Here is a 22,493-nt window from a genome sequence, read left to right on the forward strand (position 1 = left end):
CTGCAATCTCTATCACAGGAACTCATCAACATTTGCTATGCTTTTTTGGTGCATTTGATGTCGCAGGAACAATAAGATCTGGAACAACATTCACCTGCAACACAATACCTCAATAAATCTCACAATGCAGTCATATGCAGAATGGTGTCAGTCACGGAAAGGAATTTCAAACAAAAACCAGAACCAGCACCAGCAGGCTATCCAAACATGGCAGAAACCACGTGAAGGCTACATCAAATGCAACGTTGATGCAGCTTTATAAAACGACACAAATTCGTTTGGAGTGGGCATCTGTCTTTGTGGGAATCCAGGTGAATTCATTAGTGGAAGAACACTCCACCGCAATGGAATTCCGGATTCGAGAACAGCTGAGGCATGGGACCTATGGAAAGCGATGGAATGGACCTCTCAGCTTCACTTACCAAATGTCAACTGCGTGGTGGATTGTAAAGTGGTCACACATGGTACTACTCAAGAGTGTAGAGGCCTTTTAGACTGTATCATTTCTAAATGTAAGGCTTCCTTGTCCCAATTACCAAACTCCTTGGTGAGTTTCACTAAGTGGCAAGCAAATCATGTTATTCATTCCCTTGCGAGAGCTTCACAATTTTATGCTTCTTGCCACACATTTGATCATGTACCAAGTTTTATTTGCTTCCATTAACCTTAACGAAATGAGTTAAGTCTTTGATAGTACAAAAAAAAAAAAAAAACTCTCACTAAGTGCGAACAAAAAAAGATAATTAGTGCTTTGAAGTGAGAACCTTAGAATGTAATCATCAAATAACTTTACCAAAAATAAATCAAAGTAAACATTTAACATATTCTCATGCTGCCATTAGAAATATATGAAAAGGAGAAGAAAAGATTGTTTAGTTGTGTTTTAACATTAATGTTTGGTTAATTAAGTTTTTAGTCAATTATCTTTCCAAATTCTATTTATTAGTCCTTCAAACAAATTTAACACTTTCAGTACCTCATTAATTTTTCGTTAATATTTTGTTAGTTTCTTTGAAAAAAATCCATTTTTCATCCCTTGTTATTATTCTCCATTTTTCTCATTAGTACCTCGTTTATTTTATATTTTAGATGAATTTTGAGAAATTAAAATAAACTAAAAACTAAAAAGTGGATTAAAAATGTCGATGAAAAATTAATAAAAGAATTAAAAATGTAAAAAAGAATGAGTACATAATTATATATTCTAAAAAAATTGGGAAACTAAAAAATTAGTTAACTCTTTATTTTTAAAGAAAAATAATTAACTCTTGATTTTTCACTGTTTAGCTACGTTTTAACATTGACAAGGAGGGAAAATCTGTGATGTAGGTAATAAATTATTTATTTTCATATTTTTTAGTAAAAATTAGATAGTCAATTTGAGTCCTTGGAATTATTACTAGAAACTAATTGCGCTTGGAGAACTCGATGCACAAGCTAATTCGATAGATATGAGCTACTAGTTGTCATGAGAACAAAGAAAGTTGAATCCATTGAAAAATACAAATTAGAATTCTGATGAGAAAGAATTTTTATCCTTATCAACAATGCCAACTTAGTGGCATAATGTTCAATTCAGTAATGTTATTGGTGTTTTTATTCCTAATATAATCAAATTAGAAATTTTTGTTTGACTTACATATGTTTTTGGACTATTAAATTTGGGTCACTTTTTATTTTCTCTTTCAAGTTTTATTTTAATTTTCTTAATTTGTTAGATTTGATAATATTTTTTTAGTCCTTCTTGACATATTTTGATGGTTTGGATGCATAATTTGTGGCCGGTTTTTTTATCGTAGAATGGATTAAAAAAATCATATCTCTAAAATTTGAGGACTAAAAAATTGTAATTTTTAATTTCAGGGACTAAAAATAACATACTCAAATTTGAGGAATTAAAAACATACTTAAGCATTTTGGATTTTGTCTAAAACTTTTAAAACTAAAAAGTTTTCATCTATGTACTTTTGAAAAAAAAAAGTAGTTCCTTAAGCTAACACCTTTTCCAACTATGGAAGAAACAGAATTTGTGTATTTCAAAAAATATAAGTACTATTTCTTAAATTTTAACATCTATTAATTATTATACTTTCAATTAGGAAAATAATTCTTGAACACATACCAAACCGTACATATACTTTTTGAGAAATAGGAAGAGACTAAAGATAAGTGAATGATAAGACTGGGGATATGATTTGATAGGAAGAGATGCATACAAAGAAATGGGAGATGTTGATAGTGTCAGTAAATAATGGGTGTTCAAAAATATCACCACACTTTCAATTATGTACTTATGTAAGAACTAATTCAAAAGAACCATGGTATTTGAACACCCCATCTTTTTAAACACCCTATTAGCACTCTCTTACTAGGTGTTGATTAGCATGTTGGGTGTTCAAATATGTTTTTCCAATTCACAAAAATGTAATAATTACTTGTCCTTAATGAGAAAGCTGTACTAGTAATAGTTAATTAGCTTATTAAATGGATAAGTAAAATAATAAAATCAATATTAATTATAATTTTTATTTTTATGTTGAGAAAAAGAGTCATAAGCTGACAATGTAAAATTTTTTACACCGTCATCCAATCACAGACCACCATATATGATAAGATGGTTGACTTTTATGGTAATTACTTTAAAAGTCATATCAATAGTGATTTGTGACTCAATGATGGTATAAAACTATTTTACACTATTAGTGCATGACCATTAAACTCTAATTTTAATATCAACATGCATGAAAATCTCATTTTCTTTATATTTCACAAACGCACAATACACATATGGAAAGTCATTTAAACACCTTATCAACACCTCTTATTTCAAAAGAACCATGATATTTGAACATCCCATCTTTTTAAACAACCTATCAACACCTCTCATTTCTTTCTATTTATCTATCTTTCTTCCTATCACATTATATCACCTATCATACCTTTCATTTTCTCTCTTTCCACTCTCTTACTCGTGTTGATTAGCATGTTGGGTGTTCAAATATATTTTTCAAATTCAAAACAATGTAATAATTACCTACCATTAAAGATACTATTAATGGTCAATTAAAGACTTACATGGATAGATAAAATAATAAAATCAATCTTAATTATATTTTTAACTTTTTATGTTATATAATTTTAATATCAACATGAAAAATATCATTTCCTTTATCAACATGAAAATCTCCTTTAGGTTTCCAAAAATTAACACCTTTTCCACCAATGGAATGAACAAAAAATCAAGTATTCCAAAAAAGTATGGCTAATATTTCATAAATACTAACACATATATTAATTATTATACTTTCAATTAGGGAAATTATTCGTGAACACCGAAATGGTGTATATACTTTGAGAGAAATAAAAAGTTAAGAGAGATAAGTGATTGATAAGATTGGTGATATAATGTGACAGTAATAGGAGAATAGAGATAGATGAGAGGTATTGATGGAGTGTTTGCAAATAATGAGTGTCCAAATATTACCATTCTTTCAATTATGCTTTTGTAAGAACTAAATCAAAACAATGTAACATTACCCGTCACTAATTAGAAAGAAATAATTGATAATAATTAAAGTATTACATAAACAGATAAAATAATTAAAAAATATTAATTATATTTTTAATTGCATGTTATTTTCCTAAATGGACAGATAAAGAAGAAAAGAAATATTAATTATGTTATTAATGTCAAAATCTCATTTCTTTTATCTTTCACATATGGAAAGCTATTTAAACAATATTTTAGTGTAAAACACTCTATTACCAATTTTTCTGCTAATACAACTCAGATAACACAAGAATCTCTAATAACAAATGTCTCTAACAATACTTTCCCTAAATTCAACCTAGTTTCATTTTAAAAAGAAGTTATATATACAACACAACATCAAGAAGGAGAAAAGCACATCAAGGTAACATTTTAACAAATTTCTTAATTCTTGCTTCATTGCCTTCCACATATGTAAGACAATTAAATATTTTCTAGTAAAATCCCTCTAATTATTTATTGCTCATAAATTTAATTAAAATTTTTATGCTAATACAACTCAGATAATTAAATATCTCAAATGTCTCTAGCACTACATCTTAAAAGACTTATATAAACAACACAACATCAAACATGAGAGAAGCACAACAAAGTACCTAGCACTTTAAGAAATTTCTTCTTGTTCTTTTCTGGTCACTGTCATGGCGAGAAAGAAGGTTGACTTTACATACATAAGCAATCCGAGGAAGAGGAAGGCTGCATTGAAGAAAAGGAAAAATGGTTCAAGGATTCTTTCTCTTTATCCCATTTTAACTATGCTTTATTACCCTTGTAGCATGCATATTTATCTTTTAATAAAATTTCAATTTCTAACAATTTCTCACTTTCTCTCATTTATCCTAATGGATTGCTATGTTTCTCAACAGGTTTGCTGAAAAAGATTGATGAAATCACAACCCTTTGTGGCATTCAGGCATGCGCTATAATTTATACTCCAGACGAACCTGAGCCTGAGGTTTGGCCATCCAACCAAGGAGTGGAAAGTGTGATTTTCAACTTTAGGGGAGTTTCTGAATCGGCACGAAACAAAAGAATGTTTTGTCAAGAGTCACTTTTAATGAAAAACATAACCTTAGCACAAGGGCAGCTCAAGAAACTTAGGGATGAAAACAGAAAGAAGGAGATAGGCCTTTTCTTGTGTCAATACTTTGCTGGTGGTAACAACCTTGGCAAGTGCAACATTATTGATCTGAATGATATCACGTTCTTGGCTGATAAAAAATTGGAGGAGATTACAAAGAAAATTGAAATGCTCCTTGTCCAAGAGGTGACACCAGCTACTGAAAATGAGGATAAACCGTGACTAAAAGAGAGCAAGCACTTGTAACTAATACGGGTGCCATGCCAAATTAATCTGAATTGGTCTAATGACAACAAATTCATCCCTTCAAAAGAGTGATGTTCTTGTTGGCAAGGTTTCTAGTGTCTCTGTTGTTGGAACTGTTCTATGTTTGCTTGCCATGTTTTTTGGTCTTTAAATGTGTCCATGCTTAGAGACATGAATAATGTTGAATAAAATTGAAATTTTGTAGCTCTATTTTAAGGATTCTACTATCTTTCAAATATGCAGAATCTCAATATACATTTGAATGAATTAACAAGCACATCTAAAGACTAAATGCTTGGAAAGAAGTCATTGGCATATTTAACTAGATATCCCAATAAAGATAGTTTTCCCTATATAATTAGATTTTTCATATTGATGAAATTGTTAATGAACTTCAAGTATGGAATTTGTAATTGACCCATCATAAAAGAAAGTGTGGAGGGTATAATTGCATTTTTTCGGTAAGGATTTTACTAGACTTGGAATCATTTTTTCAAGAATAGTTCTTACGGAAAAAAGAGATCGGGAAAAACTCATGGAATAAGCACGAATTGAGGAAGGCAAATGAAAAGAATCAATTAATTAATTTTTGTTACGCCTTATGTGTTGGTTGAATCATAGGTAAAACCTATACTACAAGAACCCTCAATGGATTTGCTTCAGACAAGGGGTAAAGTATTATCACTTCATATGCCCTCTTTTAAGGTGGAGGAACTTTAAATAGAAATATTCTACAAAAGATGAGCTATTTGGAAAAATGGAAATATTGGTGTGTATAGAAACACCAAAAGTTGTAGATATTTATGCTTCTAATTAAATTGGTTGCACCTATTCAAACCCTTTGAAAATTTTATCTGTGGTTCTATTTTAACCCTGCTACGAGTTGCAGAAAAAAAAAAGTTGGTTCTCTGCATAAAAAAACATATATATGCTCTTTCCTCAAGAACAATCAAAGTTTTAGATAGACACTATTGCAACAGGAGCATTCTATGACGGTGGAAATAAGCCTTCTACAACGGTTTCGAACAGTCTTTGAAGGCTACGTTGTGAAAAGTGTTGACTTTTCATGATGGTCCCTTAAAAAACCGACTTAGAAAAATGTCAATTCTAAGACGGTTCTTAATTACAGCCCATCTTATGCTAGCATTCAAAGACAGTTGTAGACGGTTTTTTAAACCTTCTTTGAATGCTAGCATTCTATGACATGTTTTAATTAAAAACCGTCTTAGATGCTGCACTTAGGACAACCATCCAACTTTTATTCCATTTTCATTTCCCACCAAATGAAGCTTTTGTTGGGTCCTTTCCCTATCCCTAGTGCAGATCTTTCCATGATATGCATGTTTCCCATATGAACTTAATCTCTAGTAATCATATGCCAATAATTAATGACAACTTAATGTATCATGCTTATGAACTTTTTTCTATTAAGTAAATCCCAAGTGAAAAAAAGGTTAGGGTAGATATTATTAATTAATTACCTATAAACAAATACAAATATAAAAGCAGAAACCCTGAAATGGAATATAAGCATTTCTTACATGCTTTAGGTAATGTGAGAGTCGCCTTTTAATGATTTGACCAATCATATACTTAATTCCTTTGCTAGTTTCCACAATATCAGAATTTGATATGCTTTGTGCAGTGCATTTAGTTCTTGATCAGTCACGAAAAACTCAGCTAGTTAATTATTCACCATTGACAAGCATGGTGTGAAGTTTAGGTGGTAAGGACTCCCCGATGGCAAGGCCATGGAGGCACAACCTCTTAGCAACCACATAGGAATTGAAGTAGCCAACAAGTGACTAAAGTAATAAATTTGAAAATGCAACTTTTCAAACTAGTGTTATGTTTTTGGCTTTAAATTATTGTTTACCTGTTATTTCTAAAAGCAAATGAACAATTACCGTAGTATAAAAAATGCTCCTAACCAAAAATATTTTTGAAATTAACATGAAGCAATCCATTTGTCTCCAATTTCTATCTCTAACAGGGAGGAATTTTTTTCTTTTAATTCCCTAAAATTGTTGTCTAAATAGTTTTGAAACAAATCTAGAAACAAAGAACCAAAAATCTGATTGATAAATTAGTTCCAAAAAAGAATTCTTTGAGAGGAAATGAGAAAAAAATTGTTCAAGGAGAATTCCGCACTGGAAGTCACTAGCCAAAACTTTGAAATTAGCTGAAACTAAAGAATATAAGAATAAGCAAGAGCTACCAAAAAATAGAAACAAATTCAGAAATTTAGAATACCAATTTTAGGAGTAGTTCTCTGTTGGTTTTCTTAATATACATTGGCCTTCTTTGTGTCTGAAAGCTGGTCCTTGTTTTCTTTCTTTCTTTATTTTAAAGGTGTAGAAATTTACATGGCTTTCTCAAATACAATCTAAACCTGTGCTTCTACCCATCATCACCTACCTAGGTGGTGCAAACATGATAGAAACTTCAAGATACATTTAAAAACTAAACATAACTCAAGTGTGGTGCCCCTTCCACATGGAAACACCAACACACCCTCAACGAATGCAATGCCATCTACTTCATCGAATTGCACACTTTCATGACTGCGAACTCGTGTGGTCATAATTTTAATTTCCAAAGTTTTTTGCTAACCATTTTTCTCAACCACTAACACTGTTGCACTAGTTCTTGGCCACAGTAAAAAGGAATGAACCTGAAATTGTTTTATGTCACAACTGTGCAGTTTAGATAAGATCATGAAGTTTACCATATTTTGTGGAACAAATGATTCTTGATCAAAGAATAGCCATGATTCATATGGATTTATCTGCATAAAGTAGCAAAATAAAGGTATGAGTTGAGAAACTCCTTGTAAGAAAGATATTTTACCAACTGTATATATTGGAGTGTTTTCCTTTTGTTTCTACGAATAACAAGATATTTACTGCACCGAACAGAAAGCCGCATAACATAAGTTCTCCCCAATGCAATGTTTGGCATTCACAAGTGTTTAACTGAACTACATCTAAATGCTTAATGAAATCATGTAAAAATAAATAGCATGAAACCCTATTTCTGATCAACAGGAGCTCCAACAATAGAAACCTATCAGAGACAAGAAAAAGAAAACACTTAAATATCTACAATTTATGCAACACCCTGCAAGATTATTTCTCAAGGAAATACTTGTTATAGGCTACTGGCTTCTTCAATTGGGTCAAGGTTCACATATTACATTTTGGAAGGAAAGTGAGTAATATTCATTTCAGTGGTTCTTGGTCACCTTTGTCGTCTATATTCTAAGCATAATTTACCCATAAAAAAAATTATACTCTTTTTGCACAAATTGAGTTGTAGAAAAACATGTCCATGACTCAGTTCTACTCATTTCTCATTCCAACAAGACGCAATTTTGGTGTTTGTATTCTTGTGGTTAGTCTTGTATCTTGTTTTCGATCTCTAACTCATTTTCTTAATCACCAAAGCTCTCCAAAACAACTTGTAAAGTCAAGTCTTTTATTTGGACATTGGCACATACTAAACAATAGGATCAATGCAAATGACAATTTGTAGATGCATGTAGGCCTAATGATAGTTGTTTTACCTAATGTGTTATTAGCAGATGTGGCCAGAAACAACAGTCCACTTATTTTTTTTTTGCATTGTGAAGCTTTTTTTTTTTGTAAAACCAGGAGTCCACGCACCCTAGCATGAATTTACTTACTAATTATTTGTTAGGGTTCACTACATGTGTCCTTCCACTTATGAGAATTCTCATGTATGAGTTTTGTCACAAATATGGAGGCTTAATTAAGGCAATGTGTATTGTATGGTGTAAAGAGGAATACAATATACCATATCTTCAAGGGTGGCTTTTTGCTAGAGCCTTCGAATTTATTATAGTATAAAGTTAAGCTGGTGGCCTCTAATTCGTGCTCTTTAGATATTTTTCAAGGGAACATATGTTACTAACTTGCATCACTTTGTTGCTAGAAATACAATAGTTTTGTAAAAGTATATGCAATATAAACTTTAACCAGTCTAGCAAATAGCATTGGTCAAAAAATTTGGAGGATCTGATATATATTGGTCAAAGTGTTCTTTACTGAATTTTTTTTCTATTTCAGCTTCCTAGTAACATAATCAAGGCTCACAATCACATACCTTTGGAGCCAATGTAGCCTTAGAGTCATCTTGAGGTTGTGCCTTTACTCTTGCTGATCCATCAACTATAGAAGGAAATTCTCCAATTAGAAGTTTAGATCATGCTTTGCCAAATAAAGATAAGAACTCATTCAGTAAAGAACACTTTGTATTAAAATGTCTGAATTAGAATAACATAGTGCAACACCAAGAGAAAGGCTCATAGGACGAGAAAAGTACAAGAAATCATACCTTCATGAAATAGTAGCTCAAGCAAATTAGGTGCCTACATAGAAATCTAAATTTTTGTCAAAAGCAGGGAGAAAAAGAAGTAACTACGTCATAAGTTCAACCAAACAAATTGATAGTTAGGGTTAGGGGCATTGAAGAATAGACTGAAACCCCTAAACAATACCAAAAATCAAGAAAAGTTTATTGATTATGAAGCAAAAATACTATTGATGCAATCAAATGAGATTGCAACCCTTGATATAATATGCACCACATTTACACATTCAAATCAGAAGTAGAAACATATGAAATTAGAATACAAATGTGGGATCAAGACTAAATATATAAGCATTAAAGAGTAAACAATAATAGTCTCACTAGACCAATTCCTTCCTATTTGGCTAACATGACTCAGCTTGCCTTTCTGTAAGTCTGTTCTAGCCTTTTATTATGGACTTATTAATTTGTTCCTCCTTTGTTAATTTGATTTCTGATCAATAATTTGTATAGTTCTAAATTTTTCATAGGGATATCTCTTATAATAACTTGAGTGAACCTTTTTGAAGTGGCTCATTTCGTACCTAAGAAGCCCATGTATGTACAAGGTTTAATTTTACTTCCCCATCTAGCTACTATAGGTTGGGGGGGGGGGGGTAGGTCCTGGTTAAAAAATATAAATTTTGTTTACATGTTATTAAGTAATTGTATCTTTTTTCCTTCTCTTCAAACAGTATTCTAGGCAATCCTTAAATATGTGCCACGGGAGTTGAGAATAACTGCTCCAGAACAACATCAATTCCTTCTGCTCTGAATAATTGTTAAGGTATTCATAGTTGTTGCATGTTGTGGATTTGCTTATGCTTTTCCGTCCTCATGATGTTCCATCTAAAGTTTTTCTTCTTATTTGTCATAAGTGGACTTAGTCTAAAACTCTAGTCCAAAACTACTGTTTTGGGGTGCAAAATCATTTGATAAAGAACTATTCAAAACTATTAATTTCTAAGATGCTTAACTTGTTTATAATCATTGCTTCATCTTTCTAGGTTTCAAAACTAACACTACTGGAAAATATCCCTTTTACGACGGTTGTAACTTGTATTCAAAGACGGTTTTGAACCGTCTTTGAAGCCAACGTCGTTGAAAGTGAAAGACTTTCAAAGACGGTTCTATAAAAAACCGTCTTAGAAAAGGATATCTTTTTAAAATGATTGCTAGCTAAAAATCGTCTTAGAAAATGTATTTTCTAAGACGGTTCTTTTAATAACCGTCTTAGAAGGATACTCTTCTAAGACGATTTTTAAGTAAGGACCATCTTAGAAAGATATACTTTCTAAGACGATTCTTATCATATTTTTTTAAAAAAATTCAAACATTTGTGAGGATTCTAAGACGGTTTTCTGAAAAACCGTATTTGAAAGTAAATTTTCTAAGACAGTTTTTTAGATAACCTCCTTAGAATGTCCTTCTAATAAAGAAAAAAAAATTTGAGGATTCTAAGACAGTTTTCTACCCTTTTAAGAAGATTTTTCTAAGAACTGTCATAGAATGTATTTTTTTTAAAATAAATGCAACATGTAATGATTTTCTGGTACTCATTTCTATACAAAATGCAATCATTAGGGCATGCATGGATTTTCTAGTACTCTATTTCCGTTGGACATAAAATCTTCTTCGCCTTATAGTGATTCATTGACAACAGGTTATCTTCAGGATGCATCCTTTTCAATAACACAAGCAATTTAGTGAAGCTCTTGTCACTCCACCTAAATCGTGTCTTCAAATTGACAAAAGCTAGCACCGCTGACAACCTTGTGAAAGTTTTGTACCCCGAATACAATGACTTCTTTGAATCATTTTCTATTTTCTCATACAAAGGTGCATGTTGCATGTGCTTGCTGAAAATCATCTTGCCCAAGAACGTGAATCATGTCTTCTATACGATGTCCCATGTCTACATCAACCAGCTCAGTGTGAGAGACTGTTGGCATGTCTGGCAATTCCCCTTGCCATATCCATTTTTTGTAATTGGGAATGATCCCGTCACATATAATATGTGATCTTATGTCATTTACTAATTGGAGTCTCCTATTTCCATATTTAACACATGGATAGAAAAATTTCCCACGCAAAGATGGTGCCTTACATTCAGTAAATTGAAGGAATTGTTTAACCCCATTCTCATACTCGTCACTAATGTGTGATTCTTTCATACAACTTCGATCCATGTTTCCCCTTTGCTGTGAGACTTCATTAAGTTATCTAACATGCAAAAAAACCTCACTTTTTGATGTAGCTCCATTGGAGCTTGTAGGCCTTGGATCTTCTTCATCAATGGAGTCATTTGCTTCTTGAATTTTAATGGCAACAGAATGGAGAAGAAGAAGAGTTGAGAGGAGATGCCACTTCAAGAAGAATATGAGTCATGAAGAAGCTCACAACCATAGGAAGTCATGGATAAAAGCTTGAAGGGTGGAAGGAGAGGGAGAGAAGGAGCACGAAATTTTGTGCCTCAATTGAGGTTTAAACTTTGAAGTGTAATTCTCAAATGATCAAAGTTTAAAAAATGCACACACATGACCTCTATTTATAGCCTAAGTGTCACAGAAAATTGGAGGGAAATTTGAATTTCTATTTAAATTTCACTTGAATTTGAAATCGAATTTGTGGAGCCAAAATTTCACTAATTATGATTAGTGAATTTTAGCTATGATTCAACCCACTAATCCAAGATCAAGTCCAAGATTCTCCACTAAGTGTGCTTAGGTGTCAGGAGGCATGTAAAGCATGAAGGACATGCACAAAGTGTGACTATATGATGTGGCAATGGGGTGTAGCAAGCAAATGCTCACCTCTCCCTCTAAAATTTAATTGGATTGGGATTCTCCCAATTCAATTAAATTTATTTCCAACCACACATATCAAATATTCACTTAATGCATATGAAAATACAAAACCACCCCTAATACAAAAACTAGTCTAGGTGCCCTAAAATACAAAGGCTGAAAAATCCTATATTTTTAGGGTACCTTACCTATATTATGGAGCCCTAAATACAAGGCCCAAAAATAATGAAACTTTAATCTAATATGTACAAAGATAAGTGGACTCATACTTAGCCCATAGGCCCAAAATCTACCCTAAGGCTCATGAGAACCCTAGGGCCTTCTCTTGCATCTCTGACCCAATTTTCTTGGAGTCTTCTATCCAATGTCCTTGCGGGGTAGGATTGCATCACTTTTTTTTATCAAGGGTGTGGCCCTATCCCATTTAGGAAGACATTTTTTATAGTAGATTCATACGTAAAGGTTAATTGTCTTTTCCTAAATTTGACGAAATTTCAGCAGCATTTCGCATTGGTCTCCAAGAACATGAGATGAAAGCAGTGCCATGTCATCATCCACAACATTCAACTATGCACTTGGAGAACAAAGTGAAATGCACTATACTGGAATATCGTCAAATTTAAGAAAAGACATTTAACCTATACGTATGAGTCTACTAAAAAAATTAGTCTTCCCAAAATGTCCAAACGAACAATTCAAGATTCAATACATCGATTAATGCAAATTGTCTGTATTAATCATTGTATTGAATTTACGCAAGTGAGTTTGGAATATACTATTCATAGTGGCCTGAAAAGATGAAGGTGTATTACACAAGCCAAAGGGCATGACACAAAACTCATAATGGTCATGGTGACTTTTGAAGATGGTCTTGCTCACACCTTCCTCCTTCATCAGGATTTGATGATACCCTTGTAGCTAATCTAACTTTGAGAACCAATAGGCACTTCTTAACTCGTCAAGTAGTTCATCTATGGTAGGAATTGGGAAGCGATCCTTCACCGTGATGGCATTGAAAGCACAATAGTCAATGCAAAACCGTTAAGACCCATCTCGCTTTTTGCCCAAAAGAATAGGGGATGAAAATGGGCTCGTGTTAGGGCGAATGATCCCATTTTGTAGCATAGTGTACCGGATCGCACAAGTAGTATAAAACGGTAAGAATCGAGTATCGAACTCTCGGGAAACTTGTGTTATCTGGCAAGCTATTTCGGTAAATAGGTGTCTGATATGAAAAGATGATTGTGGTTATGAACATGTATGTAAACTATCTATGCAAAAAGAAAGAAAATCATGCAAGAGAAATGTTGTGTAAAAACAAGTAGAGAACGCGTTGGTCTTCCTAATAGGTTCCTGATGCTAAAATGGATGTTCTCTATCTAACAATGCTCATGTATTCCTATGTTGTCTCCTGGACTGCTAGACCCCGATTCCTCATGATAGCCTAGCCTAATCCTGATCAAGCCTCGTCCACAAATTCCTCTTGTAAGACTAAACTCGACTAGGACCACATTAAGACACACATACACATCTAAGTTCTTGTACCTCAATTCCTCGTGACAGTACAACAACTTAGCCCCGTACTATCAAGGACTTTAGAATCAAACCAGTTTCCACTGTTGAATGACCCTAGCCAAGCATGCATCTACGTGATCAAGGTAAAGGCATACTGGAATGAAAAGCAAATAGCACAGAGAACACACAAAACATCATTACATAGATAGAAGTATATTTACATCAGGTACCTACAGGGAAGATCCAATAGAGGATTTAGCTTTCCATAGTCCGGAAACCTCCTTTACAACACATAGAAGAACAAGATGAAAGATTGCAAAAATACAAGTGGTGAGGATGTCTCCTTCTCCTCTAAGATCTCACAATCATTCACAAACTCATCTCAAGCTCTCAGAACGGCTTCCACTTTGAGCTCTCATCTCTGCAGATCTTCACACAACAAAATCTCTCAGAACTCTCTGGAACTTGGACCTTTCTCTCTCTAGAACTTCCTAAACATGCAAAAGCTTCAAGCCAAGGCCAGATTCTCGTGCATGCAGAGGCTTCTGAAGAAGAAAAATGCCAAACTCCCCTTAAAAAATTTGATTTCAAGCTTAAATAGGTGGGTTGGTCCGTGCTCACGTGCTTAGCGCAAATATAAATCGCTTAGCGCGCATAAGTGGATTTCGGCTTAGCGTGCTTCTCTCGCTTAGCGGATGAGCTGAAGTGGTGCGCTTGATGACCTGGAGCGGTGCACTCAGCGAACCTGACAGCTCATCTTCTTCTGGATGATTCCTCGCGCTTAGCCACTGAGTGTCGCACATAGCGAATGATCGCTAAGCTAGAAGATTGGCTTAGCGAGAAGGTAAAAATAGCATTTTTGCCAATTTGCCTAATTAACCCGAAATTGAGAGAAATTGATTATTAAACACACAAAACAAAAGTATAAATTATCTATTACCTATATTTAATAGAAAGTACTTATAATATTACAAAACAACTATAAATTGGAGAAGTTTGATACAATATACACAAGTTTAATACACAAAAGTTAGTCGTTTTCACTAACTAATAGCTCTCTAAACATTTCAAATCTTACTCATGTACCATGGCATCCACATCTCATGCACATAAGAATCATACATTACATGTCACACTCATTTCAATATACATAAAACATGTTCATAGTCACAAGTAACAATATTCCCAAACATAATTCAATCAAAATCATCCTTAAGCACACTTGACTAAGTAGTACAAAATTCAGTCAATCCAAATTCTATATCATTTTCCTATTATAACAATTGTCTATTAACACCTATAGTCTATATATCATTTCTTAAGTTCTAGGGGTATTAAATCCTTCATTTACTTTTATGCTCCTATGACCTCTGTACAGTGTACATGATATATTTGGAGTTATACTAACTCAATATAGCTTATTTGTATCTTGTTTGAAAGATAAGACAATTATCTACAACTTCCTTGTTTATCTCAAAAGTTTGTTCAATTGTCTACTATCCCTAAAATTAGATAGAACATGAACTGATTGTATAATCTTGATAGCTTCATTATTAAAAAAAAATACTTTTTTGCAACGCACCTTCGATGTCGGTTCTTACTGTGACGCCCTCTACCCCACACATAAATTTACTAATAATAAAAGAAATAAGAAATCATAATTAATTAAAAGTTTATAAAACACATTTAAATAAAATCCTTTCAAAAGGGTAAAAGGCTCTCATTCACTTCATTATTACCAGATAAACTTGTCAGAAACATTTTTTGCTCAAAACATCATGTAATTAAACAAAACTCATGCCCCAATGTCACATCCTATCAGAGCATTATGTCTCGACGTTCTTCAGCATGAGGTTCCTTAAAGCAATTCACCTTGTCATCTACTCCCACGAACACAAAGTTTGAGATCATCACAGGATCCAAACACAAACAACACATGGGGAGTGAGTTATCACATTCATAACTAATGGAGAGAAACAAGACAACATGTATGTATAAATATCATATAAACAAAATAAAACTTACTTAAACATAGCTCACGTCATTTCACCACTTTGTCGCCCAACATCACAGCACAGCACAACGCATCTCATTCATTTTCACAACATTCACGTACTCAAGGATCAAAACACAATATCACCAAGTCAGTCAATATCGATCAATACACAAGCATTATGCAACATATACACTAAGACTCAATTTTATATTCAATGTGGTACCATGTTAGTGAAAAACCTCATTGGGCACCTAGGAGTACATGACAAGACAAACCACACACTAGTAAGTCCGGTCACTCTCACTAGGTAAAATTATAGGGAGACTAGTCAGGGTCACACTGTTTTGCAAGAATGCTCCAACCATGTGGGATTGACATAGGCTTAAAAGAGCATTCAAATCAGGTGTATTTACCCCCAATGCCTACACTCCGAAGAGTCAGTCAGGGCCTCTCCCTCTTGATTCAGGTTCAACCCAGAAAATATTTTAGCACACAAACTTTATCTATGAACTGTACAAAACACACAACTCCTCAATTATTCTCAAATTAGTTTTATCTTGTCGCGCTTGTGATTAAACTCGTCAGGTCCCCACAGTGGTTCCCATCACAATACTCGTCGCGCATTAACTCGTCGCCCTTAAAGGGTCTTAGCATTAACTTGTCTCCCATAAATAGTCTTAGCATTAACTCATCGCCCTTAAAGGGTCTTACAGTCGTGTGATTTTGCAATTCATAACTCACAACTCAATGCACACAACATCTCAATGCACATATATATTACGAGTCAATACATACTCAATTCATCACATATATTCGGTCTCAATCATAATGGTATAATCCCAAAGTAGCATATTATCACACCTCATAAATCATATAAAATTTACATATGAACTATGCAATACACACAACTACTCAATTGTTTTCAAAATCATTTTAACTCGTCGCGCTTGTGATTAGACTCGTCAGGTTCCCACAATGGATCCCATCACAATACTCATCGCCCTTAAAGGGTCTTACAATTGTGTGATTGCACAGTTCATAACTCACAACTCAATACACACATCTTAATACACATGGATTTTCATCACAGGTTCAATTTATCACATACTCATAATTTGAATCACAATTTCAGAATCTCAATATAACAGTTTATCACAACATGAGAAGTAAAACCCCTCAAATAATTTCGCATAATTATATCAAAATCATAGGTATAAAAAACGAAAACACCAAGAGAACTCAATTTTATCAACTAATTCACATCAGGACATCAATATTGTATTTATAATCATAAAGGAAAAAAGTTCAATAAACATCCCAAAATAAACTCAATTTAATCCTCTAAGGATCCCTACACATGTTTATTCTAATCCCAATTGTGATAAACTCATCCCTTACCTCTAAGCGGGTTCACGTGTGTATTGTGACAATGATAGTGATATCTCTAGTAGTTTCTTGAGATTCCTCAAGCTTTTCCTTTGATTGCTCTGATAGGGTTTTCAAGCGTTAGAGAGAAGGAGAATGGATTAAAGCCTCCATTCCACTATCTACGCGCGATGAGTATTTCTCCCTCCAAAGACATTAATTTGCAAATCTCAACGGTGAAAACATGTGAAAGTGGCATTCAAATCCTGTGTCCCAATTTCATGAAGATCCAACGGTTAACAGAACCTGGATTGTAGTTTTACTAAGATAGTTTTGGGTTTCTGCGGGAAGAGAAAAAGTTACAATGCGAAGGGTATTTCTCTCAGCTTCGACATTGTTTCGCAATTTTCAACGGTGAGAATTCTTGGAAATAAGTTTCAAACCTGGGGCTGAAATATCATGACGATCCAACGGTTAAAGTGTCCGAGATCATTGTTTTACTAAGATAGATTTGAGTGTATGCGGGAAAAATAAAGGGTTTTGGAAGGGGAAAAGAGAAGAAGAAATTAAGAGAAAGAGGAGATGTAAATGCTATTATGAGTCTGAGAACCACTACTACAAAATGACCCTTCTACATCAGTTAAAACCCCCCTTTTACATCGGTTATAACGCGATGTCGTAGCCCGCGTCGTTGAAAGACCAAGACCCTACTACGACAGTTGTTTGACCGATGTAGAAGCGCTTCATTCAAAGATGGGTCTGGAGCTAAGCCTGTCTTAGTTTCATTAGCAATCTACATCGGTTGTGTCGAACAACCCATCGTAGAATCAAGCCAATCTACATCGGTTTTGTTGCTACCCGTTGTAGATTCATGGACAATCTACATCGGCTCTCCATATGAACCCGCTGTAGTATCATCATCATTCTACATCGGTTATCATCATAATCGTCGTAAACTTTCGAAAATTCTACATCGGTTATCATAATAACCGATATAGAACTGTAAGTTTTTTTCTTTTTTTTGCTTTTTGTTCATGAGTAAAGGCAATGAAAAAGTAATCTTAATGTGCACATCATTAAAACAAGTTAGTTTATGCTTTAATAGGTAGCAGTATAGTAAGAAAAACATAATTAAATATTTCCAATTTGTATCATTGACACAAAGAAGCTATACATATAGTTATGATCTAATGGCTACATTCAACAATTTTATTACCTTTTTGTCCGCATCTATATATACTTAATTCCCTACTCACACTCCAATATTACAAATGATATATGCAACTCGTATACCATAAAGGATATGATGTTGATAGACTGCAAGGCCTAGTACTACAAGCCATCCAAATTTAGTAGCTAGGACATCCCCTGGTGTGCCATAGTCTATTGATGTTGTGATGCTGTGGTGTGAGTGGATATCAAACATGGCCTAGGTAATTAAGAGCTGCACACAATAGGTCCAAGTGTTTCAAATCAATACTAAAGATTATACGATTTGTTTGGATAAAAAAACAACCCTAGTTCCTACAATTGATCTATATAAGTATATAAGAAAGAGTTTTGAGTCAAAGTAAACAAAATAAAACTAACAATCAAGAGAGAAAATCAATACTAAAGATTATGTATACCTGCAACTAAAATTGTTATTTTCATAAGAAAACCACATCATAAGCAATCCACATAGTTAGTATTATAGTTTGTTTCTTACTTTCTTACCAATTACCACCAATATTTTTCTTAATTTTTCAAGGACCTCCACAAGTACAACAAACTATATTTAAAAAGATACTAAAAAATACATGTTCATATAAGAAGCCTCGTTGCAAAGGTATGAACAAATGGATTGGTGCAGTCAACTTTTTGAAGCTTTGATATGCTAATTCATGTTAAAACATACTTAGAAAAAGGAATAAAAAGTATGGTGGGTTCAAACCAATAGTAGTTAGGTGGAAATTCAAAGTGAAGGTACTAGATAAATGTCAAATCACCTAATTTAGAATAGCTCCATCCGATGGGAAGGATAGACACACGAAGGCAAATTGACACTCAACTCTAACCTATAACTAGAAATCTCAAATTTTGCCTTCTTGTATACTTACAAAATCAAATTGTTCCATTAAACATCTTATGTAATTGGCATGTCAAACCTCAAACAATATTTGGCTCAAATGTCTTGAAAAACAGCTTAGTTGTCATGCCAAAATAACTAAAGCAGACATAAGAATTACCAACACAAACCACATCATGCAAAGATGAGGCTTACCAACACTGAGACACTGCAATTTGATGATGAAGATTTAGAATTAACAAGCTACTCTTTATCAACATCCCATAGCATAATAAATGATATCTCACCCGATGCATACTAGTATATGTATAAATGTAACAAGGAACACAATAAGAAAATCATTAACATCACAATATAAGGAAACAATTAGTGACTTTTTTAGGACATTGGGGGTAGAGGGAGATATCCCACATTCCCAAAAATAATCAAAGAACAACCACATACCAGATAGCCACATTGTTGTTGCCAATCAACAACTGCATTCAGACTCCTCATGCCAGGTTTATGACCATGAATTAAAGAAAATGCAGTGACAAGTTTTTGTTTACCCTTCAGAGTATAGTCCTTCCAAATCTGAATGTTTCCATCAGCTACATCATAAGATTCTCTAATATTAAATACTCTTACAATAATTCGAGAATAAAATGAATAATATTAAACAATAGAGAAAAGTACATGAAGCATCAAGAAGCAAGCTATCATCAAGCTCATTTACAAGGCAGAGCTTAGGAATTCCTTCGTCGGGAAAATCATGATTATCAAAACTGTTAAGCAGTATAGCCTTCTCATGGTTCCATATCTTATAGAAAACTCCAAAGAACATTAGCTAACAAAATTCCAAATTGGGCAATACGAAGACTAACAGCAACAACATTCATCAAGACCAGAAAAATATTCTGACTTGGTCAAAACAGATAATTCATTTTATATAAACATGATTGTCTATAAATTTATGCTAAAAATTATGGTCAATTAATTTTCAAAGTCAATAAAACTAACAAATGTCATCATTATTTTCTGCTTTGTTCGTGAAAATATCAAAGGTAAAAAGGAGAGAGACAATACAAAGAATAATAAATAGGGACCACAAAATTAGAGAGATATGACTGCCCAAAGAAATGGAAGCCCCTTCCAATTATTTCTTCCTAATAATAGGTTCCCCAAAAAAAAGTGAACTCAAATATTGCCGCCAAGAAGGAATCCTAAATAGGTAGGAGACTAAGAGACCATTGAAGGGTTTGACATCTAACCAGAAGAGTAAAAAGCTAAAGACCGCCCATTCACATTGATACTTGCCAGTTGTCAAACCATAATGAGAAAGATGCTTTAACCTATAAATAATTCCAAACCAAACAAACACAAGAGAATTCAAAAAAGAATCGGCATTCAACTCAAAACAAGATAGTGCCATCTATAAAATGAAGGTATGGAATCAAAACATCCATGGAGCCCACTTTAGTATATTTTATAAAGACCTTTTTTAACTGCTCTAGACCCCTTGACCACTTTAGTATATTTTTTTCCTTAAACCAATAGCACTAACTCATAATAAACCAAAAAGACTTTACCTCAGGCATACGAGTGTGACGAATTAGAAATTTGATACACATGTTATTATCCTTATCAGAGCATAGAACCACCCTATCAACTACTTCTCCTCCATTATCATTGAATGATTGTGCATTGGACCGATATGCACTGTTTAAAAGAAAAACATTAGAAAAAATGTGATCTAGCATATATTCAACAATAACCTTCCTACATTTAAACCAAATTTTTTAAAAAAATACAAACCTATCGGGCAAATTTGCTGGTCCTATTTTTGGAGTACGTGTATCAATCGGTGATTGTTTATTGATATAGATGTCATATGGCCTAAGAATTTCCCCTGGAGCAGCAATACCATCATCATCAAGTATCTACAGGAAGCAAGAAAACATCCAATGGCATAAGAAACAATTTTATTTCCCCTAGAGCAACAATACCATCATCTCAAATATGGAAAATCTGTATTTTAAGGATTAATTGTAGAAATTTATCCCGCTAATTATAGCCTTGCAGATTTCTGTCTAGTATTGGGATAGAATTTAATTTTCTTTCCTTTTTTTAAGGATCCTAATTAATGTACCCAATTGATTCATGGAATGGAATGAAATCACCTTTTTCCCAAATATTTCATAGATCATGTATAAAAAAATTTACATACCAGCGTGTTTACGATCCTGAGCAATAATAATGATATATTTCTAAATTTCATGCCAAATTCTTAAACCTAAAACAATATGGACAAAGAGTAGTGTCTACTTTTGGAGTTTCCAACATGTTTCACTTTATAGTTGATACCATATAACAAGAATTTAAATTGTCATCGTGACTCTAAATTTGTTTTAATCCTTAATATTATAGAGAATTATAGACAAATATAGTCAATGTAATTATTCACAAAGATTCCAAAAAAATAATGTTGTGACTGAAATAATGATTGGAACAAATTTAGAGTTACCTAAAATCATAGACCTTTGAGCAGAAAACTCCAAAAGTAGACCTTTGAACAGAAAACCCAGATTGCAGCACCCATCAACTGCCAAGTAAATAATATCTAGAAGGGGTCTGGAATGTGGGGGAACATTGAAAAGTGATTAACTTTGAGTGATGCCAGTACAGGGTCAATGGTGGTTTCCATTTGCCATGCTTGGCTCTTGGATTGCAAGCTTGTGACAAAAATTTTGATGGGGTGAAAAAAATAAATAACATGCAAGTTAATGAGGTAATTAGCTTATGCATTCAACCACTCAAAACATATATAATTCCATATCATGCAAGTTAATGTGAATAAAATAAATAGCATATTGGAAGCAAGTTTCAAAAAAAGGGAGGAATCAGAAGACTCTATAGTGTTACAAACTATAATATAAGAAATTGTTGATAAATAAACTGCAAGGGGAGCAAAGTTTCAGAAAACTGCTTCACCTGCAGCTTGACATATTAGTCCTTTTACTATTAAGAAGAGAAAAAAGGTAATACCAAATTTGACAAAGTTTTTTAGGGGCAAGAAAAACACTAGGGATAGATAGTGAATTCAAAATAGAAAAAGTGATAATTATGGCTCTTTATCACTGCTAAAATTTAGAAGCAGGGAAGAGTGTGTGTGAGGCAACATATCTATTAGTGATTGCCATGTAATTCTCATCACAAAATCCTTGCATAATTCAAAATGATATTTGTAAACATTGGCCAAAATAATGCATATATATCATCTTTGATACTAACACTATATTTCATTTTAGCTTATGTTGCGTGTCAATGATCACCCATACCAATTACCATTTTAAGCCATGCATCATGTTTTGAAGAATTCAAGGAAAAAAAGTGCAAGCTATAAATGAGAGCTTCCATCTGGATATTAAAAAAAAAAACATGTTGATGATGCAATACCAAATACATACATTTATACTTTTCAGAGCAATTAAAAAAAACTAAAAGTTCAAAACAGT

The 22,493-nt window shown here is 33.3% G+C and overlaps 1 protein-coding gene across 1 annotated transcript; it reads left to right on the plus strand.

Moving 5' to 3' along the window:
* Positions 1–4,191: 4,191 nt before the first annotated feature.
* On the plus strand, positions 4,192–4,853 carry LOC100781335 (agamous-like MADS-box protein AGL80). The gene is made up of 2 exons (XM_003539262.2): positions 4,192–4,270; positions 4,417–4,853. The coding sequence occupies exons 1-2, from the start codon at positions 4,192–4,194 to the stop codon at positions 4,851–4,853; spliced, it is 516 nt and encodes a 171-aa protein (XP_003539310.1).
* The last annotated feature ends 17,640 nt before the right edge of the window (positions 4,854–22,493 follow it).

Source organism: Glycine max, chromosome 11 (genome assembly GCF_000004515.6).
Source record: "Glycine max cultivar Williams 82 chromosome 11, Glycine_max_v4.0, whole genome shotgun sequence".
Classification (NCBI taxonomy): Eukaryota; Viridiplantae; Streptophyta; class Magnoliopsida; order Fabales; family Fabaceae; genus Glycine; species Glycine max.

Excerpts from the sequence above, each read along its gene's own strand:
- LOC100781335 (XM_003539262.2), top strand. The coding sequence starts at position 4,192 with ATGGCGAGAAAGAAGGTTGACTTTACATACATAAGCAATCCGAGGAAG. Across the intron at positions 4,271-4,416 it reads ATTGAAGAAAAGGAAAAATG|GTTTGCTGAAAAAGATTGAT; the intron begins GTTCAAGGATTC and ends GTTTCTCAACAG.